This window comes from Cucumis melo, chromosome 1, assembly GCF_025177605.1.
Source record: "Cucumis melo cultivar AY chromosome 1, USDA_Cmelo_AY_1.0, whole genome shotgun sequence".
Taxonomy (NCBI): Eukaryota; Viridiplantae; Streptophyta; class Magnoliopsida; order Cucurbitales; family Cucurbitaceae; genus Cucumis; species Cucumis melo.
The window spans coordinates 2,604,425-2,629,725 of record NC_066857.1 but is presented as its reverse complement, the minus strand read 5'-3'; the positions used below and the strand labels follow the sequence as shown (position 1 = coordinate 2,629,725).

The 25,301-nt window shown below is 30.7% G+C and overlaps 5 protein-coding genes across 5 annotated transcripts; 3 read left to right on the top strand and 2 right to left on the bottom strand.

The window, feature by feature from the left end:
• Positions 1–740: 740 nt before the first annotated feature.
• LOC103495522 (protein EPIDERMAL PATTERNING FACTOR 1) lies at positions 741–1,649 on the bottom strand. Its single transcript, XM_008457111.3, has 2 exons — positions 1,484–1,649; positions 741–1,209 (listed from the first exon to the last, which is right to left on the bottom strand). The coding sequence occupies exons 1-2, from the start codon at positions 1,575–1,577 to the stop codon at positions 935–937; spliced, it is 369 nt and encodes a 122-aa protein (XP_008455333.1). The 5' UTR covers positions 1,578–1,649; the 3' UTR covers positions 741–934.
• A 3,193-nt stretch (positions 1,650–4,842) lies between these two features.
• LOC103495521 (NDR1/HIN1-like protein 6) lies at positions 4,843–5,559 on the top strand. Its single transcript, XM_008457110.3, has one exon. The coding sequence runs from the start codon at positions 4,843–4,845 to the stop codon at positions 5,557–5,559; it is 717 nt and encodes a 238-aa protein (XP_008455332.1).
• Positions 5,560–6,719: 1,160 nt separating this feature from the next.
• Positions 6,720–8,702, top strand: LOC103495691 (uncharacterized). Its single transcript, XM_051079705.1, has 6 exons — positions 6,720–6,727; positions 6,821–6,953; positions 7,032–7,135; positions 7,214–7,385; positions 7,465–7,596; positions 7,690–8,702. The coding sequence occupies exons 1-6, from the start codon at positions 6,720–6,722 to the stop codon at positions 8,656–8,658; spliced, it is 1,518 nt and encodes a 505-aa protein (XP_050935662.1). The 3' UTR covers positions 8,659–8,702.
• A 5,584-nt stretch (positions 8,703–14,286) lies between these two features.
• LOC103495520 (ethylene-responsive transcription factor ERF054) lies at positions 14,287–16,286 on the top strand. Its single transcript, XM_008457109.3, has one exon. The coding sequence runs from the start codon at positions 14,654–14,656 to the stop codon at positions 15,845–15,847; it is 1,194 nt and encodes a 397-aa protein (XP_008455331.1). The 5' UTR covers positions 14,287–14,653; the 3' UTR covers positions 15,848–16,286.
• Positions 16,287–20,701: 4,415 nt separating this feature from the next.
• On the bottom strand, positions 20,702–23,445 carry LOC103495519 (expansin-B3-like). Its single transcript, XM_017046199.2, has 4 exons — positions 23,117–23,445; positions 22,377–22,683; positions 22,161–22,290; positions 20,702–21,116 (listed from the first exon to the last, which is right to left on the bottom strand). Exons 1-4 carry the CDS (start codon positions 23,289–23,291, stop codon positions 20,922–20,924), a joined length of 807 nt encoding a protein of 268 aa, XP_016901688.1. The 5' UTR covers positions 23,292–23,445; the 3' UTR covers positions 20,702–20,921.
• Between the last annotated feature and the right edge of the window lie 1,856 nt (positions 23,446–25,301).

Genomic DNA, 25,301 nt, shown 5'->3' with positions numbered 1-25,301 from the left:
ATATACCTAAATCGTCTGTAACTTTACGAGGCCAGAATAAAATGTTTGTACACATATCGTCCATCGTGTTTTTTTTTTCTTTGGTGTTTGGTTTAATAACTTGGGTTCGTAACTTTGTTGAATGGATGATTACTAGTTGTATTCATGATGTAAAACATTTTATATCTCTTTTGCCTTATTGTGGCAGAAGCTAATGGATTTCTATGCTTTTGTTCTTAAAGGAAAAAGAAAAAAGAGACCATGAGCAAATATAAAATTTCCTTGGTAAATACTATATGTTCATATTTAAGTTATGTTAACTTTTTTTTATCCTGAAAAAATTGTTAGAATAACATAGTGTTATTGTATTTTATGTATGTTATAATATTTAATATTATGTAAAAGCTTTTAATAATTATTAATTTAGGAATTTAGTTTAGGTAATTATAATAGCCAGCAGGAATAACAATTTAATGTATTATAACATTCGGCGTAGAGTTATTCTTCGTCACCTTTGCCTCCCTAAAAAATTGTGAATTCTTATCCAGATTTTAAAATAAACAAATATTAATCATTAAGAAATAATATTTTAGAGTCGTAGGTCGACATTATCGAGATTAATACATTAATAACATGAACAGACATAAATATATCTAAGTTGTCAAAATGTTACTCAAATATATGCTCTTTGATTACAACTCTCTGATTAATACTCGCAAAAAAAAATCAAGAAAGAAAAGAACTGAAAGAAACAAGAAATGTTAGTAGAAAAACTACAGTTGATCGATATATTTGTACATACAATGTGACGGTGATCACACTGTAGTTAGTACTCTCTAAATCATATTGGATATACAATACAATAGAACTAAAACTTTTTTGATTTTTGTTTCCTTATACATCCAACCCTGTAAAGTTGTTCCAACGAAATTAATTAAGAAAAGTGGGTTTGGATTTAAGGAACAGGATAGGACTTGTTATTGCACATGCATCTATAAGCCATTGGACATGTTTCAGCCTCTTGAAGTGAAGCACACACGAAGCTTATCATCACTAATCTGCAAGGCGAGCATGAGCCACACGCATGTGAACAATCCGGCAAGCTCGACCCTGCTACTTCAACCGTCTCCGTTCCTTTTCTCCCCATCGTCATCATCGTCACCTTCTCATTCACCACTACCATTGCTGCTTTACCAGAGGATGCTGCCCCCTTGCGGTGATGGCCATGACCTACACATAGAAATTAAATGACATGTTTCAAAAATACTTATCTAAAACATATAAAGGGTTCAAAAGGGTGTCATATATAAAACTAACTAATCCTATTATAACCTCGTTATATAAAACTACTCTCTTTTTGGCTGTGGTTGTAGCTAGCATGCATATAATTAGTAAACTACGTAAATTTCTGCATACTGTGTATGCTTTCTTTGTTTGTCGTTTTTGCTTTTTTCATGACAGTAAAAAGGAAAGAAAGAAGAAAGGGTAAAAGAGAGTGAATTACGTGAGTTTTGTTGAGAAATGCGTCTGGAGGAAATGGGTGTTGAGGATAATAAGAAACCAATGAAGATAATAGAAAAGCAAGTGAAAGGCTTCATGATATTTGAGAGTAGAAGTTGAAGAAAATTAAGATCAGGTAATTAGTTGTTTTTAGAGAGAGGGAAATGTGTAAAGAAAGAGAGGAAATGAAGAGGATATATAAAGGGAAAGATTCTGAAAAACTATGAGAATTGAAGCAAGTCACAGGCAAAAGACAGGTCTTTTTTTTGTTAGTGATGAGATCACAGGGAATCCGAGCTTTGCAAAACTATGAACTAAAACAAGGAGAAGAAACAAAAGATCAGAATAGAAAGTGCCTCCTTAAACGTGAAGAGCCATTAATGCTCCCATTAAATGCATACAAAAGAAGAAAAAGAGCAAAACAAAGCCCCAAAAATGGTAAATCTTCTGCCATGTGGCTTACAGTTTAAGTTTATATCAATAGTTATTATGAGGTAATCTGGTTTCCAGCATTTTCATTTGATATTAATATATATCTTTTAAAAAAAAAGCTTGTAGTGACCATTTGTGAATGAACATTTGGACGGACTGGACTATACAAAGATACGGATGCACAAGTAGTAGTTCTCATATAAAAGAAGATTTAGCTTCATTTGATGGTTGTAAATTTGATTTCCATACAATCATGTCGATGACTAGTATCAAACTTTTAAACGTGATTATTTTGGGACTAATTTTGTATAGGTGATTCCTGTCAATGATCACTTACTAAAAGCACATTTCAACTAATTGTTAAACAATAAATTGTTGGTAATTTGTACATGGCAAAAGCTGTTACTGAAAAGTGTATTGAAAATTTGAAATGTATAGAAAAGAGAGGGCAATAAATTTGTATGTTGAGTGTGATGTGAATGCCATTAATGTAGTTCTGAAAGCTTGTTGAAATTGTTATGGATCTTTGTCTCTTTCATAAATACCCCAAAACGCCATGGACCATGAAAAATTAAACCACGAATCTATTATAGTAGGAGTTATTGTGGCAGAGGAGTACATTAGAGCATGTAGTACTGATCTGAGAATTTCATTCATATGTAGGGAGTAACAATTTTTTAAAGAGACGTTATTTCTCTTACCTAGGTTTGTCGAGTTGATTGTGAAATTATTAAAATCACTTTTGTCGTGTTTAACTTTTATTAAAAACAAACTAGTTACAAAAATTGATTTTATGATTTTGAATTCATCCAATGTGGATATAATTATAATAATGTAGTTGATAGTTTTATCCAACAAAATTATGATTTCAACATACACACAATATATATTTGAGTATAGTTAAGTGAATAAGATACAAATTATATTATTTTAAAGGTTGATAGTTGAATTCTCATCCAACCATTTTTGAACTAAATTGTTAACAAATAATTCAATTCTTTTAAAAGTCGTAGACTTTTAATTTTTCTTTTCAAAATCACATCCGTCGTAGAAATATTTCTTTTCAAAATTTCAACAGATTTTTCCTCCGAGAATTGTTTTGAAATATTCTTTTTTTTTTTTTTTAAAAAAAAAGGTTGTTGATGGTAACACTACAACTTTTGTAAGAACACGAGTGTTTATTTTAAACCAATTACAAAATCCTTGTATCTTGTAATTTAAGTGTATAACAACATTTTTAAATAATTAAAAATATAACAAAATATATCAATAACGATATACGAAATTATTTATAGTGTTGGATCTGAATTATGCTATATTTTCGATCAAAGATATTAGAGGTTTAAATACACCAACGTTGTTGATTGAAAAGAAGAAATGTTAAGACCTTTTAGAGGGGGTGAAGCCTTTAAGGCAACCACATTAAATTTTATTATATTTTTAAGGTTTCATTAAGGCAGCTGCAGCCACATTTGTTTCTTAAGGTTTCATTGATGTCTTGGTCGAATCTCTCTGTCTCTCTCACACCCCACCCATAACTCTTCAATACAACTTTACATAAGAGAAACTAAAATATATTCAATAACGTTGTTGTAATGTCTTTCGTTGTTGTTGGAAATTTAAAATATGTATATATAAACAGTAGCAGATCTAGAAAATATATTTACAGGGGTTAAAAGTACAAAGGTAAGATTTGAATTTTGGTTGAGAGGGGATAACAAGCAAAATAATCACTAAGCTAACTATAAATATTAGAAAATAAATAGTTTTTTTTATATATATTATATAAAAACAATAAAGTTGAGGGGGGCTCAAGCCCCCTCGGACATATGCTAAATCCGTCGGTGTACATAAATCAAGATTTTACATTGTAACTTTTGAAAGGAAAAAAATACAAATAAATGTTAAACAAATGACAAAATTTAAGTATATCTTCTAGACATTCATCTTTATATTGTTCACTAAAGAAAAGTGTTCGATTACAAATTACAATTAAGACAATTGTTTTAGAGAGGAATTATCAAAAATAGTAAATTTGACCGATTATTTATAAAAATATAACAAAATTTCATATTCTATCAACAGTAGACATTGATAGAATACTGAAATGATTTTATCAATTACATTGATAAATAATGATAGAAATTTATCGGTTTCTATAATTTTGTTATTTGTTATAAATATTTTTATTTTATTTTGCTGTATTTGAAAATGATCCTTTTTTTTTTTCTATTTGGAATTCTTCAAGATTTTGTACTCTACAAATAATTTGAAATATTATTTTAAATGAAATTATTTTTTATAAAAATAGTAAATTATCACAATTTATTTACAAATCACGACTATTATTTATGTGTATTACTTTGGAATGTTTATAAAAAAATATAATAACTCAACAAACAAATACTTCGTAAATTAAAAGTATATATAATTTAATCTTCGAATGATATAATTCTCAAAACTCAACCAAAAACTCTATTTTATTTGTTCCATTGGATTGATGAATGGAGGGTTTTAGTTAAGGAAAACATAACCATAAGTTAGGTATCCTTTAAGAATAGACCTTGAACCAAGAAATAAAAAAGGAAAAATCCAACAAAACCATAAAAAATGCTCAAATTCATCCATTCATTCAGAATCCACAAAACACATAACAAATCCCCTAAAACAGAGCAATGGCAAACCCCAAAAACACCCAAATCCCTTTCCATCTTTCTTCTCTTAATTTGACTTTTCATTCCAAATTTGGCCAAAAGAGTCAGAAGACAACAAATAACAAGAAATAAAGAAAAACCCAACAAACAAACAAACAACAGCCTCTGTTTTGCCCTTTTCCCCCTCATTTTGTTTAAACAAAGCTATGCCCATCAAACAGTCAACGCCCTTCAACTTCATTTTCAAATATATCTCTTCTCTTTCTTTCCCATTCTCATGGAAGCTCCACCTAAACCCAAATATGTTATGCTTTCCGATAACCACCACCAAACCAGCCTCCGTCCTCCCCCCTACCGCCGCAACGTCCCTCGTTACCAATCCAAAGCCCACGGTGGTGGTGGTGGTGGCGGTGTTGGTTGTTGTCTAAAATGCATTTGTTGTTTTTATTGTTTCATCTTCTTCCTTATCTTTGCTCTATTCGGCTTCGGCTATTTCCTTTACTATTATTACGACCCCCAAATCCCTTCTTACAAAGTCTCTAATTTCAGTGTCCATGCCTTCAATGTCAAACCCGATTTCAGTTTATACACTGAATTCATCGTTATCGTTAAAGCCGACAACCCAAATCAAAACATTGGTTTTATTTATGGCAAAAATAGCTCTGTTTCTGTTATGTACTCTAAATCGGAGCTCTGTTCCGGGAAGATTCCAAATTTCCGGCAGCCGTCGAAGAATGTGACGGATATAAGTATCTTGTTGAGTGGGAATAGTGAATTTGGAAGTGGGTTACAAGAGGCGTTGATGCAGAACAGACATAGTGGGAAAATTCCGCTACTTGTTGAGGTGAAAGTGCCGGTGACGGTGGTGATTGGGAGTTTGTCGTTGAAGAAGGTTAATGTGCTTGTTAATTGTTCATTGGTGGTTGATAATTTGTCTCCGAATAAGAAAGTTGGGATTTTGTCGAGTAATTATACTTATGGTGCTTCTTTTTGAATCTTAAAGCTTTACCCATAGTTTTGGTGCTCTTTCGTTTTTGTGATATTTAATGGGAATTCCTTTTTTAACTCTTCCTATGTTCTTATTAATCTTATATATTGTGTTCTTTTCTTTTTCTTTTTCTACTTGCTTCCGATAGAGATCTAACTTCGATTTTAAAATGGATAGTTCAAGTTCATGTAGATTGAGTTACAATCAAGTCGGTGTTTGTTTATAATTATTAAAATCCGAAGTTTGGATGAATTTAAAGTAATTGATTCATCAAACTATTTGTTTGAAATCGTTGGGATACGTACTTGTTATTTCAATTAAGAAAAGATGGAACTTCAAGGCCTTTTTACTAAATCTCCTAAAGACTGATTGACGTTGGAAAGAACAATACAAAGGCACAATCGATGGACAGATACTATCTTTGTATAATCCCATTCCAAACACACAACAGAAATTCTAAAAAATATTCTTTTAAAAAAAAGAAAAAAAAAAAGTTGGTGAAGTGACATTCTCGAGCTATACTAATTAAGTCGCACTCATTAGTAAATGAAGATATCTAAAAGAATGATTGTAAATAATGTAAGCACAAGTATTTTTCTTTAATATACCAGAAAACTTTTGCATGTTCATAAGAAATAGTTTTTCTTTTTGTTGGTTTGAGTGCAGCGTATAGAAAGAGGGTTAAAAACAGAACCAAAACCCCCCATTTCTTATATGATCAATTCAAAAGAATTTCTAAAATTAATGTAGAAATGAGAAATGACAGAGAATTGTAGGATTAGTTACTTTCTTAATCTATTCCAAGGCAGGTGAAACACAGAGCTTAATTGTATTCAGAATATTTAACCACAGTTTGTAACTTAGGTCGTATTTCTGCTGATCTTCCAATTCTTCAAATATATCTTGTTAGATGGAGTTAAAAAGGATAGCTTTTTTCCAGCGTTCAATAAGCCATGAATTTCGGTTAAGTTCATCCCACGTTCCATCTCTGTTCTTAAACATCCTAATTTTAGACTAACTTTTTATGTAATAATCACTGACTACAAACCGTTTTTTTCTCACTTTCTCTTAAATTTTCAAACCCATTTCTCCAAAATAACTTCCTAACACAGTGTAATAATCACTAACATGTTTGGCTTTCTATTTGGGTGGAGAAAAGCTTCAAAATGGTGGGGTTCTCAATTTTGATCACATCCTTTCAATTCTAGTGCTTTTTTTTTTTATGTTTGCAAAGGTGTTTGATTTTTGTTTATGAAATGTGATACAGTAAGAAGCTGATCAAAACAGCTTTATGCCGGCTTAAGTTGCTCAAGAAGAAGAGATATTCAATTGTTAAGCTATTACGTGAAGATTTGTGTGAGCTTATTAACAATGGCTATCAACAAATTGCTTTCAAAAGGGTATGTTAAAATTCAAGAGAATACTCTTTGATTCAGTTGTTTACTAGAATTTTTGGTTCATTTTGTTTCTAATATCAGGTGGAGCAGCTTCTTCAAGATGAAACATTGATGGAGGTTTATGATTTGATTGAAAATTTATGTGAATTCATCTTGGTGAAGTTTTCCCATGTCAGGAAACACAAGTATGTATAATTTATTGTTACCATTTTAAAGGAGTTTTGATTTGTGAAAAAAAAAACATATAAATCTGTGGTTTTTAGGACCTGCCCTGATGATGTTATTGAAGCAATTTCAAGTCTCATATTTGCCTCAGCGAGATTTGGGGATTTTCCTGAACTTAAATGTGTTCGAATGCTGTTCGAGGAGCGTTTCGGAAAGAGTTTCGCTGTGGCTGCCGTTGAATTAAGTCCTGGAAATCTTGTGAACAAACAGGTCAGTAGTTGTTTGATTAGTTGTTCAAGGAATTTTTGGGTATGAATATTGAAACATTCATTGGTTTGGTTTTGTGTAGATCAAAGAGAAGCTTGTAATGCAGTCTGTTTCAAATCATGAGAAGCAAAGATTAATCAATGAAATAGCAAGAGATTGCTTTTGTCCAGCAGTTTTGGCTCTTGAATACCGTCCGGATTCGGATCAAAAACAGGTTCTTATTTTGCCGATATCAAAACTCTGCCTTTAATTTCAAGTAACGAAGTGACATTTGAATTAGTTAATATGAATTTTTAAACCTTTATAGGTACTGCAGAATGAAGATCAAACTACTGTTGAGGGAAAAGTAGAATCAGAAGAGTTGGAGAGAGTCGTAATATCTCTCGATTCAGCACGAGACAGCAATTGTGGCGTCTTGGATCCTTGGTGTCATTCTACCTCTTCCAGCTCTTCAGTTTGTCAATCTTTTCCAAATGATGCATCCTCGTCTGAATTCCTTCCATTTTGTGAAGAAGCTATCGTTTATTTCGATGATGTTGTTGAGCTTTCTGACCCCTCGACAGAATTTGGAGACTTGTTGGATCAGAGATTCTTTAAGTTCAAACCACATATTACAAGCACGAGAGAAGAAAATGTTCGTGATAGAGATGACCAAAGTCTCATAGAAAAGCATGATGCTTCAAATAAAAAATCAGTTTCTGGAAGATCTAATCAGATTATAAATGGACCTCCGAAAGAACCGAGTAGAAAATTTATGTGTCGAGAGCAAGAGAATCATAGCCTAAATCATACAAAGAAGAAATTCACGAAGTGTTGTTGCTTATCATGCCACAGCTTGTCATTTGAACTGCAAAACTACAGCTTGGAGCAGCAATGTTATGTCTATTCTGAGTGTAGAACAGATTATTATATTATTCGGTCTTCAGAAGCTAATCGTTTGGATTATGATTTGTCTAGCAAACATTTGTGGAATGCAGAATCAAATGAGGAGATTGAATTCATTACGTTTTCGAGGGCAAAAGAGCAAAGAAATTATGGGATTGGAACAGTGGTTTATGATGTTTTTGTTTACTCTCATTGTCAGCCAGATGAAAACAAGGAAACTAATACAAAACTAGAAGAGCATGAACCTTCTAAGTTCACAAAATGTATGAAAGGTGCCCATAAGTATCCAAGCCATGTTCATCCAAAGTTGCCGGATTACGACGAAATCGCAGTCGAATTCATATCTTTGAAGAGAGAGTATTTGCAAAGATCAATGAAAAGAGGCAACTAGCAACAACTTCAGTAACAATAGAAGAAAGAGAAAAAGATATGTATTTTATTACATTATCATGAAAAGGAAAAAAAAAAATCCACTACCATTGTAATCAAATATTATTTATAGAAGTCAAATTTTCAGTTTCAATACAGATAGGACGGATGAGTCAAAAATGCTCTGAAGAATATCAAAATTCAGATGTAACCCATTGTGGAGTTTGGTAAGTGAAGTTGCTTTACTTGTAAACAAACCAAAAAAGAAAAAGAAAAAAAAGGATTCATGAACTTGTTCAACTCCACTGACCACTTAGTATAAATTCCTTAAGAAGATTGTGGAAAAATGGAATTCCCACTTGAAAGAAGAATATCAATTATCCATATGCCAAAATTGGACCAATTAAAAATTGAATCTTGATTAGTTTGAAGATCTAATTAATTTTAACAAATGTATAAGTTTGAGGGTATAATTGCAAGAACTACCATATTCGAGAAGTTGGTTTGGTTTTTGTAACTTATCTTGTATTTCTTTTTTTAAAAAGAAAAAGTTTGTTAAACACCACAAAGTAAGTAGTGGAAGAAACTGTAGAAGCAAATGACAAAGAAGAACAATATGAAGAACACAAGAAGGAACCTATGAATTTCTTTAAAGGAAAGGAAGAATTTGCAATAATTTAATAGCAGAGAGCCATAGCTGGAAATGGGCCAATAAGAAGATAACTATATATATATATATATATATATATATATATATATATATATATATATATATATATATATATATATATATATATATTACTAATGATGTTTTGTTTTGTTTTGTTTTTGTTTTTGTGATGGATTAAAGTTGAAGCTTTCCAGCAGAAATGGAGTTGACTTAATTTATTTTTAAATTTTTATAATTGAATTTGGTGTTCGAGGAGATTCATGTTGCTTTTCCAGCTTGGCCAATTGGAGGACAATACACCTACCTATTTTAATGTGTTTCTTTGATTTTTTTTTTCTTTCAAGACAACGTTGGATTCAAACATCACCACCATTCATGCCAATGATAAGATATTTTTGTATTTTTCGATATTATTCAGGTTTAAATACTTGTCAGTCACTGTGAACGATTTTCCAAATTATCTCTACAAATCTCATGAGTTTGTTTTTTTTAGTTTCACTTCAAAGGATCTCATACAATTGAAGATAATTTTCCTTAGTCATAACCTCCTCCAACTTAACGTACGTTCATAACCATTTAAAAATATAGTTTTCAAATCTGACACACAAACGTCGATAGTTTTCAATCATCGAGAATGCAAAGTCACTAATGGATCATTTTAAACACTTCAAATAACATTTCAAAATTATATCAAATTTAAGAAACAAAAAAATGTTTTACTTTTAGTTTTTCAAATTCTTGATCATATTAAAATTCATACTAAAATTTCAAATTGGTTATAGTGAGATATAAAAACAAATTACATCTTAATTCGTATCGTATAAGGTATTTTAGATGACCCAAAAGCAAAGTCGCAACAATTTTACGTCAAAATTAGATAATATCATATCATTGTGAAAGATAATAAAAGTTTCATTGTTCTCATCAATTGGTATTAAAAAACATAATCTAAACCGAATCGTGTGAGTGATTTCATAAACCCTAAACCCCAAAACATAAAAATAATTAACTAAATTTTATTTTATCTAATAATGAATAGAGAGATATTTAAGAAGACAAAAAGATAAGGATAGGAGATGATATTTTGCTTCTTTTTAGTAATTAGTTTTAGTTGGGGAAGAAAAGGTCTAAGAATGAAAGAGGGACACGTGGCAGTAGTAACCGACATTAGTGTTTGTGTGTTGTTGACTTTTAAGAATTCCACAAACACACTTTGACTTTTGTAATAAATATATATATATATTATATATTATATATTTATTATGAAATACGGAACCGAACCATTTTCCGCCGAAAGTGAGAAAGGGGGGGGGGGGGGGGGGGGGGGGGCGGGGGGGCGCGTGGGAGCACTTCCATCACATAATATATATTTACTTATTTAGTACTTATCTATTCAAAGTTTTTTATCTTCTATTTATTTGTTTTAATTTTCATTTACTTTCTTCACTTATTTAACATAATTTTAAATTAGGGTCATATTTTAAATGCTTGTTAAACTAAAAATAATTATTTTCTCTCTCCCTATATATATATATATACACGCTCAAGAGATAAGCTATAACGTACCTAATTTATTATACATTTATTGTTTTTTGTTTAGGGTCTTTTCAAAAATATAAAATAGTAGCAAAATATTTACGCTCTATAGAATAATTTCAAAATGGAAAAAACTCATAGACCCACCGTATAAAATACTAAAAATGTCATATCAACCACGTGGTTAATAATGCGCGCAATATATTTGTAATCATTTAGATTTGGTTATTGTTTGATGTTTAGATATATAGTTACAATTTATACGCGATCGTTTAATTTGGTTACACGATCGTTTAGATTTCTTTACACAATCGGTTACATGTTTTACACAGATCGTTTACATTTAGTTACTCCAATCCAAATAGTTTTTTGTTTTCAAGATTCTTTATATACGATCTTTTATTTTTTTTTTATTTATTTTTTTTAAAACTATCATTTACATTTGCCTACTCCAATCTAAATGATGAAGGAAAAGAAGAAAGACGATGGAAAGAAATCGCAGCGAAAGAAAAGAGGAGGAAAAGTAGAAAGACAACAGAAAAACGAAAAAAAAAAAAGAAAAAGAAGAAAAATGAAGGAAAGATTAAACGACGTAAATAAATAATTGAAAAATAAGAAAGATGATGGAAAGAAATTGCGAAAAAAAATAGAAAAGAAAAAATACGAAATTGCAAAAGAAAAACGATGAAAGAAATAGCAGAAGCAAGACGAACCGTAAAAGAAAGATGGAAGAGAAACTTCAAATATTTAAAAAATGGCTAACTTTATAGGTTTTGCTATATCGTAAATAGTTTGTATTTTGTTACATTATCCTGACAAAGGTTTTATTAAATGACCAAATTAATATTTGAAGACAAAATACTTTTATCAATTATAACATAATTTGATAAAAGATTGTTATCAAATAGATTCTAAAAAAGTAGTTTCGAATTTTTTTTTTTTTATAAAAGATAAACTAAAGATTCAATTGTTTCGAATAGAGATTTTAGATTTGTGGAATAAAATTTTGGAAAAAACAAGTTAAGTATTAAAAATACAAAACTTAAATGTGAAGGTCTTGTTTGGTAACCATTTAACTATTTTATTTTTTTGTCTTTGTTATCTAATTTTTACCAATTGCTTAAAAAATCAAGCCAATTTTTGAAAAAAAAAATAACTCATAAAAACTTGCTTTTGTTTTTTGAATAGGAATAAAAGTTCAATCATTGTACTTAAAAAATATACAAATTATTATTAAAAATAGGGGTCTTTTAAAATATAACAAAATATTTACAAACAATTTAAAAAACGGAAAAAGGCCGCAGACCTACCATCGAAAATATGAAAAATGTCCTATCAACCATGCCTTCTGATTATTTGGTACACAATTGTTTATATTTAGATTTGGCTCCAAATCTAAACGATTTATTTTTTATATTTGATACACAATCTTGAACCAAAAAAGAAAATAATGAAAGACGATGGAACAGACGAAGACGAGAATAAAGGAAAAGAAAATAGACGATAACAGAAGGGAAACTTAAAATGTTTAAAAAATGACTAACTTTATTTATGAAAATTTCTAAAAAAAAACCGAGCAAATATGGTTAATTTCAAAAATAAAAAACAAGAAACAAATTTTTTATCCAAGTTTAATCGATAACAATTTGGGACTTTATTGATTTACTTCTTCTCCTATAACTTTATTTTTTATTATAGCATCCTTAAGATTGGATAATTGATCTTCTTACTCTAAGGACTTAGCTCCAAACATTTTTATCTCTCAAAAAATTCAAACACTCATGTACATACTACATTTATTATTTTCCATTCAAAGTTGGTCTTACATAACAAAATTTAATTTTATACCTAATATTATCATTCTTTTCAAAAACTAGTATCCTAATTATTAGAAAATTGAAAGTTCATAAGCTTCTTAACCATCTAGATTTAAAATTACACTATGTTCTTAAACTTCTATAAAAGTCCTCAAATGTTAGTTGGTAATGATTTTGTTCATGTATATATTTTGATTTTGTGATATTTTATCCCTTTCATTTTACCAGTTGATTTGGTTCTTACTAACATTGTATTTTATGTAAAAAATACTCTTATTGTTAATTTTGGATGAAAACCGTTAAAGTTTTGTTTAAAAAATATCACTAAACTATTGAAAAAGATTCATAAATATCCTTGAATTAAAAAAAAAAAAAAAAAAAAGAACTCTCATTGATCCAAATTTTACACAAAAATTTTCACCAACCAAAATAAAACCTAAATTTTAAGTTAAAATCATAGACTTAAATTATTTGGCTATTTACACACATCAATAGATCACGAACGTAACTAATATCTACAGTCATTGTTGTAATTAACATACAGTTAATTTTCGAATAAAAATGTATTTAATTATTAATATATAGTGTGAGATTTTTCTTGTTTGACTAATTATTGTTTTAGTATGTTTTAAGAAGAGAATTTTATTTTGGAACTTTGTGAAATTTTGTGGAATCTTATATTTTAACTAAGGTTTAAAGTATCAAAGGTTTACAAAATTTCGATTTCCATGGTTATTTCCCAAAAAACTATAAATTTAAATTATTGAATAAATATTTTATTATTTTTAAATAAGTGCACATGCTTATTGTTTACGTTATATTATGTTAGTGTCATTTTGATTTTTTTTTTTTTTTTGTGATTTGTGGATTTTTTTGAGATATAATGAAAATATCGATTCACCTCTCTATCGATATCGAACCAATGAAAATGTGAAAATATCTGCAAAAATATCACATATCGATGGAAATTTAAAAACGTCGTTTTAACTTAAAATTTTTGAATGCTAAGAAATTTGATATAAAAATTGGATTAATGGTAGTATTTTTAATTCTCTTTTTTCACAACTTTTATGAAACTTTTCAATAGTTTAGAATATTTTTTAAACAAAACTCTAATGCTTCAAATCCTAAACTAATATTTTTTTACACAAAACACAAATATTGACATTTTTTATGATTTAGTCTAAAAGGATATTATAAAAAATTAATAAAAACTCTTACAAATGTTAAACTAATCAAAAAATTACTTTTCTTTTATAAACTTTAGGATTAGGTTAAGTCTTTTAAACTTAATTTTGAAGAGATTTTTCATGTTATTCACTAAACTATTATAAATTTCAAAACATAAACTTTATCAAATACATATCATTATAACTCAAACACAAACTATATTTTAATTAAGGTAGAATTAGAATAGGAGATTTAGGCCAAAAGACAAGGTTATAAATGAACATTAATAAAAATATCTAAGATTGAGAGAAAATGAAAATTGAGAAGGAAAAAGAAAAAAGAGAAAAAAAGAAAGAAAGAAAGAATAAATGGGTTAGTGGGGCCCTGTCTCGTAGCTGACCAACCACAACATTTAAACTTATTCTCTCTCTTTCTCTGCCATTCATCCATACTTCAAAATCTTTTTCTCTTCTCTCAATTCAAACTTATAAACTTAACTCTTCCTCTTTCTTCTTCCTCTCACAAAACTCCCAAATCCTTCCTTTTCTTTTTTTTCTTTTTCTCTTTCAATTCAACACCCCGCCGCATCCTCCCCCGTCCACTCACCGCATCTTCGCCGCTCCCTCCCTCCATCTAATGGGTTCCTTATCCGACTCTGTTTTTTCTTCAATCGGATAAAACCCTGTTTCAATCCCAATTCCATCCACTTCATTCTTAAATTCTCTTCCACGCTTTGTTCCTTGAATTTTTCCAATCTGTTTTTATTGATATTTTGCGAGCGAGAGGTGTTAGTTTAGTTATTATTAAGTTCTCTGTTTCTATCCATGGCGGCGGAGGATAAGAGAACAGGGAAACTGAAGATGGTTATCGATGCAAAGAATCCAGAGAAGAAGATTGAGAAAGGGAAAAACGTTGCAGCAGTTAGCTTGGAGAGGCAACAATGGAAGCCAGTTTTAGATGATGCTTTCTTGTCTAGAAGACCTCTCAAGAAAATCTGCAGTTCAAATTTTCATAACCCATTTCTTCATTCCCCTGTTTCTCTTTCTCCCCCTTCTTCTAAAATCCAATTTCCTTTCGATTTCGAAGCATCTCAACAATCATCAATAACAACAACAACAACAACACAGTTCAATTCTCAACATCCGATTTCTTCCTCCTCTTCTTCTTCCTCTCCCTTTACGTCGTTCGGGTCTCCGGAGCAACAGATGATTTCTTTTAGTTCCAACCAACAACAGGGATTTGGCTTTCCGCCATACTTCGTCAACGGCGACCCGGTGGCATCGCAGCAGAGACTTTTCAAGTACTGTAGCGATGCGTTTCATTTGAGTCCAAGAGGAAGAGCTATGATGATGAGTAGATTCGGCCCGGATGGAGGTAATTTGTTTCGGCCGCCATTGCAGCCCATAAGTGCCACTAAGCTTTACAGAGGAGTTCGACAGCGGCATTGGGGGAAATGGGTGGCTGAAATTCGTCTCCCTCGTAACCGAACTCGTCTTTGGCTCGGCACTTTCGACACCGCCGAAGACGCTGCCATGGCTTACGATCGCGAAGCCTTCAAATTACGAGGCGAAAATGCTCGACTCAATTTCCCTGATCGTTTCATCAAGAAAGACATTCCAAAAACAGAGGCGGAAACAGAGCTTACAATTCCAATAACAGAGGAAGCTCATCCAGAAAGCGTTATCGTTCTTCAGCCGCCAGAAGAAGAAAAACCAAATAACGACTTGACGGAGAGCGGCAGCTGCGCATCTGAGCAGACAGAGATGGTATGGGGAGAAATGGAAGAGGCTTGGTTTAATGCGATTCCGGCCGGTTGGGGTCCAGGAAGCGCTGTTTGGGATAATCTAGACCCAACAAACAATTTAGTTCTTCAATCACAAATCCCATTTGGTTCTTCAAATGAGCATCAGATGAACGAATCCAACGACAATCAGAACAAGATTGAAACTTCTGAATCGGCTTCGTCTTCGTCTACGTCTGCTCCGATGAAGCTTTTCTTATGGAAAGATCAAGATTGAAAATTTAGATTTCTTTTCTTCTTTTTTTTTTTTTTTTTTACTGAATTTTTACTCCATTGGATGATTCGGTGATAGCAGTAGTCCGATTTTGGTCGAATGTTTTTGGAAGACCAATCCAATGGTTTTAGTTTTAGGCATCATAAAGATGGAATTTCTTTGATGAAATTCTTGATTTTTATGTTTATTGTGAAGAAGAACCATGGAAGGAAGGGATTTGAGACGTGTTTTTTGATCTCTTTCCCCTCCTTAGTTTGGTGCGTCATTGTTGCCATTAAAGCCATTGTTTTTAGGCTTTCATGGCGGTTTTTTAGTTTTGTCTTTGTATTTTATGTTCCCTTTTCCTCTCTCTTTCATATTCCATTTTTAGGGTTTGCTTTTGCCTTTTATGTATTATGTAATTTAGATCTTTCTTTTTTAATAACCATTTTTTTTAGGTCAACATAGTGTGAAGTTTCAATATTGATTGTGTGTTTCGAGTTATAACACATAGGCTTGGTTACTTATTTTTTTTCTCAGTCGTTTAGTCTCGGTTTAAAAAACATATCATTCACTTGATCTGATAATCATTTTATTTTAGTAAGGTCGTAAAAACTACTTTTACTAATATTTTTGTTATAAATGTTTTTGAAACAGGGAAAGTAGGTTTCAAAAACTTGATTTCATTTTCTATTAAAAAAAATGACTCATAATTGTGTGGATTTTCTGACCAACAAAAAAAAAAGTGAAAGTTTATCCAAGAATTGTGATAAAATAGACATGATTTTAAAACCAAAAAATAAAAACAATATATAGTTCCCAAACTATACCTACTTTATTTTAATTTTGGTTTTTAAACTTTTAAAAATGAATATTTTACCGTTTAAAATTTTAAGATAAGATTATTATTCTCTCTCAAATTTTTTCTTTTTATTAAAAAAATAACAAAATTTATTCGTTTTATAATTAATATTCATTAAATTACTTCCCACATCAATATAGGTTCAGGTTAACACATCAATGAATAATGGATATACTTAAAAAGTAAAATAAAATACAAAAACTAAAATAATTTGTTTTTAATTCAAAAGTTCGATGTTGAAAGTATAACCATGAAAATGAAATAAGTTTCCAAAAATTTTGAGACTATACATCAAAATACGCACATTTAACTTTAAACAAATGATTTAAGGATAAGAACTCAATTTTACGAATATATAGTATTTTTCTTTTAAAGAAACCAGAAAAACGACAAAGCAATCTATAGTGATCATATTTAGCATCAAATTGACTATATATATATCACTTTTAGATTTTAATTTTAAAAGAAATTTATCCAAAAAAAAAAAACCCATACATAAAACAATGTTTTTAATCAATGTTGTTAGTTGTTTTTCTTAATTAATTTATGTGTATGATATTTGTAACAATAACAATAATAATAATAATAATAATAATAATAATAATAATAATAATAATAATAATAATAATAATAATAATAATAATAATAATAATAATAATAATAATAATAATAATAATAATAATAATAATAATAATAATAATAATAATAATAATAATGAAATGAAAGATATAATTTTATAAAGTGGGAAAGTGTAGAAAGTAGGCAATGATAGGGGCAGGTGGGGTCCTAAACGCCGTCCATTGACGGCATAATCCTGATCAATTTGTAGTGTTTAGGGTTAGAAAAATTGCATGCCCAATTAAAATAATTAATCTTATTATTTTGTTGCCATATAGTATACTATATATATATATAACTATACATTACTATATATTTAATTAAACCTAATCCAATTTCTTAATTCTCTTCCTTATCATCGATTCTCTCTTTATTTTATTTATTTTTCTCCGTTCCTTAAGTTTGGATCGCGTCCACCTTCAAGAACTAGTGGACAAACTTTTTGTTAGAGTCGTGTACACAGTTTTAATTTTAAAAGAAGAATAGCGTATTTTTTTTTTGAATAGTTTAATTTATTTAGTACTGTTTTTAATAAATTCTTTTAAAGAATTTGAAGTAAATTAGAAATTAGTTTCAAAATTTTAAATAAAGATTTGTATTATTGGAAGTCACTTTTGTATTTGTTTTTAGTAAATGTAGATATAAATTAAAGTTTTGAACTAATGGGTTTTTGTTTAATGCAAATATAACTATGATGTTCCACCTAATAAATGAATTCAAAGGGAAAAACAAAAACCAAAACCATGGATGGCATCACTATATAGGGTTGTTAGGTGATATTCCTAGTATTTGATTTGCTTTATATTTTTGTCTTTGTTTCTTACTTTTCATAAATATTTTCAAAATTGTAAACAAATATTATATTAGGGTTTTCTTTTTGGTATTATGATATAGATAGATGGGTTTTGAAAACATATATGCATGACCAAACATGTTAGACCCCATGAAAGAATTATAGAAAATGTTGTCGTTAGGTGCTAAAAATCTAGATAGGAAAATATATACAAGTTTGACATTCGTGTGGCAATAATGTAAATTTATTTAAAGCGGGGAAAGCCCTACGTACAACAATAGCAATGAAATTGTAGCGATGAAATATCAATTTGTTGCGAAATTAGGAACGATTTATCTTTTCGTCGCTTAAATCTTGCAAATTCACGGCAATTTGCAATAAATTTTCTTTTATGTCGCAGTAGTGCTTGGGATGATTTCACACGTTTGTTCGCAAATTTTGACGAAAATAAAAAAAAAAGAAAATGTTACAAACTTAAAAACTAATTTAAAAGATCAACTGGGATAGCAACCCAATTAGGAGTTAGGATGATCTATAGTACCTCTAGCCCTACGGTGTAGCCTTTCCTTTGACCTGCACACTTTAGACTGGTTTACTCCTTTGATGAATGTGAGTCCTTTCTCTTTGATTGAGAAAAGCTCTTTCTTTGATGATCATTACTCGGTCGACCAAATTCTAGCTTATTCTCAGACTACGAAAAACCTCTGACGAAAGATTAAGAGGAAAGAGAGAATAAAAGAAGGTAAAACATACACTATTTACACCCTTGGTTTCTTGGTAAAGCTATGCTTAGACAATAGATAACTTCCCTTTTCTAGTAGGCTAGCATTCCCTACCCAACAAATTACGACAATAATCATTTAATTGGTTGATTGTTTGCTAAATCAAAGAATGAAAAGTATGAAAAATCTTAAAATTTAAGAGTGAGAGGACTGACTCACACTATGTAGATTTACAACATTCAACGAACTGGAGTTTCAAAGTCAAAATTAGGTCAACCCATGAGTCTAACATGTTCGACATGCACGCCCAGTGTTTCATGTGGCAGAGTAGAGAATTTTGAGCCTCTTGGCCCTTTCCCTTGGATATTAGGGCATGGCTTCATATGACAACATGGAGTTTTGGTTGGTTGATTATACCCTTTTAGTTCAAACCTTTCCTAGCTTAAAGATGAAGTTGAAAGGAGTGCAATTGGTTGGGAATCAATTTGCAAATGCTGTGGCAAAAGGGGTATGGAGGTTCTTATGGCTTAGATTTTCAGGTTCTCTTTTTGTAGTCAATGCTACACCTTTCTTGTGGATCATTTTTGAGACCCAAAATCCCACAAACAAACCCTCTTCTTTACTCTTCAAACTTCAAATTGGGCCCAATTACAAAGCCCATTTTAAACATTAACAAAAACTATATAAACCCCATGCCCAAGAGGATTATGGAGATCAGACAGCAACAACATAGCAGAATTTTGAATACATTATTATACATGTTCGAAATAATGATCAAAGATTTACCCCCTTACATTTGAGAGAATCTTAACATAAACTTGTGATGGAGAAGATTGAGATAGAAAGGCCATGTGCCAAAACTAGACATATAATATATAACAAATTAAAGCCATCCCACAGTGCCCACACTCCCACGTTTTAGGTGGTCACAGTGCTATACCACCAGCCCCTACTTAACTTCTTATCACATCCACCTCTATTATCCTTTTCATTTTATATATTCTTTCTATATTATATCTATATCTATACATATTTTTTCATAGTCATCGTTTTTTTATCACGAGATTCATCCAAATATCTCAACTAGGTAGAGATATTAGTATTCTCATCCTGCTTCAAAATTCAATACTAATATTATTGTATTCGTTCAAAAATGGATAACATTTGCTATGTACACAAAACTAAAGACCATAACCTCGACGCAAAAAGATATAGAAATGATGTTAGATCCTTCCAATTAAGAGTTATCATAGAGACATCACAATTTACAATTAAAAGGAAATGTGCTAATATCATCCCATATAAGTTATCATTAGAGATTTCCATTTGCATGATTCTATTGATTTTACTTTGTCACACACAATTTTCTCAATCTAGTATTATTTTATAAAGTGAGGGTCTAAGTAAAATCTTTTGACAAACCAATATTTGGGAAGTTAGAAATTTAAGTTCATCATGTATATCCACATTGAATTTTTTTTTTCTCACATTTGTAATTGTTTGGTAAGGTTTTATGTTTTATGAATTCATTTGACATTTTTTTAAAACTTTATTAGACAAGTCTAAAATTATTCTACTTTATAATTTTTTAGTTAAAGTATAATTATAGTCTCTCAACTTTTATATTTTTGAACTTTTAAAATCGTTTATAATTAGTTCATATAATTTTTAAGCTTTTCGTTTCTAAATTATGATAAGTTACGATAATAATTTTTCAATTTGTGGATAATCTGGATTATTTAAAAATATTATCAATACATAATATTAGATTCTCTTATTTATGTAAATTGATAAACTAATTAATTATTCGATCACATTTATAACTATAAACAAATCTTCACTCCATTAAATTGTTACGTTACATAAGTTTAAGAAGATAGAAATTAAACTAAACACATCCGATTCATTTATAATTGAAAAACACATAGGATCAACAAAAACGATACATGAAGTACAAAAAGAGAACGCTCTCTCTCCCTTTGGAGAGGGCTACATTATGATATAAATCTAAGGCTAATTAAGGACTTTGACATACTACATATATGATCAGTAGTAGGTAGAAGGGTTTATATTTGAAGAAAGTTGAAGGAGGGGTATTTAGTTTTAGGAGAAGTTCAAGCGAGAAGTGTAAGTTGCCTTTGGAGACCAATTCCTTGGAATAACATCTCTGGCTGAGAGAGTTTTAGCTGTGGATAATGTGGTTAACTTCACTGAGAATGGACCCTTTAAAGGCCCTCCATTTATGCACCATGTTGCACCCCACACATGTGCCATTTCCATCCACTCTTTTGAGTTTGCCTACCACACACAATACATTATAATTTTATATTATATACTACTACTCATAAACTATATATATATATATGTGTGTGTGTGTGTGTGTGTGTGTATATATTTGTGTCAAAATTAAATGAGATCGCAAACAACACTAAAAACTATTATCATGATCATTTTTCAACATGCTCACTAAGTCTTGTCTCTTGGTTTTTTTTGTGTGGCCCCTTTTGTCACATGGACAGAGCTACCTCAAGAAAGTTATATAAAGTTATAATATCTTAGGTTGGATGATAAATGTGTGGATCTAAAACTTGAGAGGTTGTGTGTGTGATCTCTAGTTGATTATAGCTTAATGAAATAAAATATGATTAATATATAAACCTACTACTATATGTCAAAAAAAGTGAATTTTAAGACTTTAGTTTGATTTTCTTCTTCATTTTTTAGTTAATTGTTTTTTTTTTAAAGAAAAACTAGACTTTATAATAGGTCATCTTCCTTCTAAAATTGAACTCAAAATTTAAACCAAGTTTAGGAAATTCAGAATTTTTGTTTTCTAAAATCTTGTTTTAGTTTTTGAAATTTATGTAAGAATTCAATTTAAAAAGACAAAACTTAAAAATAAAATATTTTTGAAAAAGAAGATTCAATTAGAGACTTATAAAACACTTTTTATTCTTTTAATGATTAATATATATAGGTGCTTAACAAGTGCACATTCCACGACAAAAATTAAAACAAAAAAATATCTAAAATAGAAAAGTCTGTCTTGGACAATTTATAATGGAACAATTAAGTAATACATGCCTAAATATTTTTATCTAATAAAAATTGTGAAATAAAAAATCAAATCATCAAATTTTAAAATAATAATTAATAATGAACGTTTTCAAAAATAACACAACAAATATTTATATAGTAGGACACGGATTGATATAATATAATCTACCATTTTGCATATATAACATATGGAAATAAAAAAGTTTTAGATGGTTATATAGTTGTTAAAGTTTTAAGATGTTTACTTGGTTATATAGTTTATATGTTAAAGTTTAAGATGCTTACTTGTCTGATTTGCATAGAACCAATATCTCCATCTCCATCCTCGAACTCCACCAAAAGCGAAAGCCAATGATCTGTCGAACCTTCATTCACATGGAACGCTATATTCTTTCCTCTATACCTACATGGAGTCCTGTATACACATGTCCAATCAAAATAACAAATTAAATACCCTTAAATATTACTCTCTTTTTTCAACTCACTCACTACACACCCTACCTTCTGTATGCGACGGTCAACTCCCCTCGGTCTCGGAGACGGCTGCCCGCGCCAGCCACCGCCATACGTCCGAAGGCGGCACCACTCAGGTCGAAGTGAGTCCGGCCATTGGAGCAATACCCACCTGGACACTCGTCGGTCACTATGATGGTAACGGCCCGTCTGGCGCATATGGCTCGATCCAAGCACCGAACTTTGTAGCACGCACCACACCCTTCCCCGTCCTTGAATAGGATTGGACTCACCGCTCCTACTCTTGCTTTGAATGGCTTCACATCCACCAAACTACCGTACCCACATGCCCCACCTAATTCATTCCACCCCCCCAAAAAATTAAAATTACAATTGGTTGAAAAAATGGTTAATTTTAAAAATTTAAGATGTCAAATCAAGCTATATCTATCTCAAAATCCAAAAAGAAGTAGTTGTTGAGGTGTCAATATCTATCTATCTCAAAATCCTATTCATTCATTCGATTCAACACAAAAATAATAATGACAATATGATTATATATTGCATGTTAATTGTTGATGTTTGTTATTTTTATACTTATTAAAAGCAATAATACTTATAGATAAATTAATAATCTCACGTCACTTGTCCTCGAGCAAGAAACTCCTGTTGCCCTGCCGACCACTTTTATTTATATACATATATGTATAACAAAAAAGAGGGTGGAGACTGATAAAAGAATGTTGTTTCTATATATAAAGATAAATTAAGTTACAAATTTCACTGACCGTCGCTGCCGTCGCCTTCTGGGCTGCCGTACCAAGTGGCGGTGGCCGGGAGCCAATGCGAAGCTGTGGTACGGTTTGGAAGCTGAGCTGATTCAACCAGAACAAACTTCCCGGCCACCACTACAAAACTCACCAACATTATCATATTCCATAAGTAGCCACGGGGGAGGTGCATTGTTGACGGTGGTTTAAACTCGACGGCGGCGCCCGGAAATCTCAGGTTCCGATCAACACACAAGGACCGAAAAAAGAGAAACAGTTACTGGAAAGAGTCGTTTCTGCCGACAGTTTTTGAGAGCAGCGAAGGAAGTTGGGAGTTAAAGAGTTAAGAGACCTTTTTTTATAATGAAGTTTGTAAATTACAAATATTATATTTTTTTTTAATATGGAAATGACGAAGTTAGCCCCTGGGTTTGTAGTTAATTACGGTGGGCCTTAGAGGTATATAAATAATTAATGGCCCACCGGTAGTTATGGCAAGAATTTCGGGTGGCTGTTTTGGAAGACGTTTAAACAGTTATTACGTCGTCGTTTTTTGGGGGAATAATAACGGTCGAAAAAGTTATGAATAATGGCGGTTGGGAAGGGTAACGAGTTAGGAACGATGTCGTTTTGAGAGTTGGTAATTTCATTTTTTGTTTTTGGTTGGGTGTGAATGAATTGTGATTTTGTGGATTTTGTTGACATTCGTAAGCAATTATTTGTTAGGTTGTGAGATATATGGTGTTTGCCCCCCATCCATCACGTGCATTACCTTTTCCTCATTAATCATCTATTGCTTTCTTTCAATTATTTGAGTTTTTTTTTTTCATATATACATAGATGATATTGAGGAGGATAATATATTAAACTTAAGATGTCGATATATACTTTTTTTACGAGTAGTTTTTTCTGAGTTAAGTTTACATTTCTTAGAAGTGAATAGAAAAAATTGGCAAGCTAGCTATACAAGGCGTTGACCAATATAATGGTTAAGATTGTTGGTGGGGGCGGTGCTTAAGTTCAAGACATTCTAGGAATACAAGGGTTTGTATCTTGAGTTTTTAGTCAATTATTGTTGAGTTTGATCTTTGTTGCTAAAGGGGTAATTAATGAATCTGAGTTTAGTGGTTGAAAATCTAGAACGACCTTTAGAATGTATTATGCCTACACTAACTATGTTGATGTGTCAAATTATGGTCTTTGTAGATAGTCTCATTTTTTCTACGTCAACAAGTGAGTAAATTCACTATTGTTTCATTGACCTAAATATTTCTTAGATTAACTTGAACATCGAAGTGTTTTTGACTTGGCACTACACTCGTGCGAGTTTTCTTGAAAATTAGTATGGACACATCACGAAGCCCAAAAGTTCAAAAAAAGAAAGGAATGCACAACAACTATTTTTTATGAAAGAGTATTAAAAAGTCATTGGCTAAGACTCACTTGTCGATGAAATTATAGTAATAGCAAATAAAGCATTGAAAATGTTAATAAAGAGGTCTAGAAACTATATAAAAACTTGAAGTACTCGGTCAATTATTAACTAAAATAGACTTCTCCATCGTTATTTTGATCTTCATTGTTCATAACTATATAATATCACAAAGATAGGATGAAAGGCGAAAGCTTTTAAAAACATTTCTAAATATACCTCCTCCACCCCAACACAATAGAATTCCTCATTTTAACTTTATTGACCAATTCCATACATAATTGAATTGAATTAAAGTCAAATCAAATGAATACAAATTAAAAATTTATCATCCACAAAATATTTAATTTGTTGCAACTCTCAAGATATCGTAATTTTCTCGAATAGTGTCTATCGAACGAAATTTTTCAAATCGATACTTTTGGTGAAAGTAGATTTTTGTAGTGGGTTAGGTTTAAAAGTAAACTTATATATACGTATGAAAAGGAAAAAAAGAAATTATAATGGGAACGATATAAAGAATGATATATATATAGAAGAAGAGATGGATGAAGAAGAAAAGGTTAATAAAGAGAAGAAAACAAGAAATTGAGTGGAAAAGGAAAAGGGAGTTTGATTCGCAAATCCATGTGTGGAAGAAAAAGGAAGAGAGAAAAGATATTATATGTATATTATTATAAAGTTTTATTTAGAATAATAATGTGCATGTGGAAGAATATTGGACGTTGTAGAATTGAATCTTCAAAATCTTCCACGTGCCCCCTCTCTTTA

Excerpts from the sequence above, each read along its gene's own strand:
- LOC103495522 (XM_008457111.3), bottom strand. The coding sequence starts at position 1,577 with ATGAAGCCTTTCACTTGCTTTTCTATTATCTTCATTGGTTTCTTATTA. Across the intron at positions 1,210-1,483 it reads CATTTCTCAACAAAACTCAC|GTCATGGCCATCACCGCAAG; the intron begins GTAATTCACTCT and ends TTCTATGTGTAG.
- LOC103495521 (XM_008457110.3), top strand. The coding sequence starts at position 4,843 with ATGGAAGCTCCACCTAAACCCAAATATGTTATGCTTTCCGATAACCAC.
- LOC103495691 (XM_051079705.1), top strand. Across the intron at positions 6,954-7,031 it reads AACAAATTGCTTTCAAAAGG|GTGGAGCAGCTTCTTCAAGA; the intron begins GTATGTTAAAAT and ends TTCTAATATCAG. Across the intron at positions 7,136-7,213 it reads TCCCATGTCAGGAAACACAA|GACCTGCCCTGATGATGTTA; the intron begins GTATGTATAATT and ends TGTGGTTTTTAG.
- LOC103495520 (XM_008457109.3), top strand. The coding sequence starts at position 14,654 with ATGGCGGCGGAGGATAAGAGAACAGGGAAACTGAAGATGGTTATCGAT.
- LOC103495519 (XM_017046199.2), bottom strand. The coding sequence starts at position 23,291 with ATGCACCTCCCCCGTGGCTACTTATGGAATATGATAATGTTGGTGAGT. Across the intron at positions 22,684-23,116 it reads AGAAGGCGACGGCAGCGACG|GTGGGGCATGTGGGTACGGT; the intron begins GTCAGTGAAATT and ends GGAATGAATTAG. Across the intron at positions 22,291-22,376 it reads TTGACCGTCGCATACAGAAG|GACTCCATGTAGGTATAGAG; the intron begins GTAGGGTGTGTA and ends ATGTGTATACAG.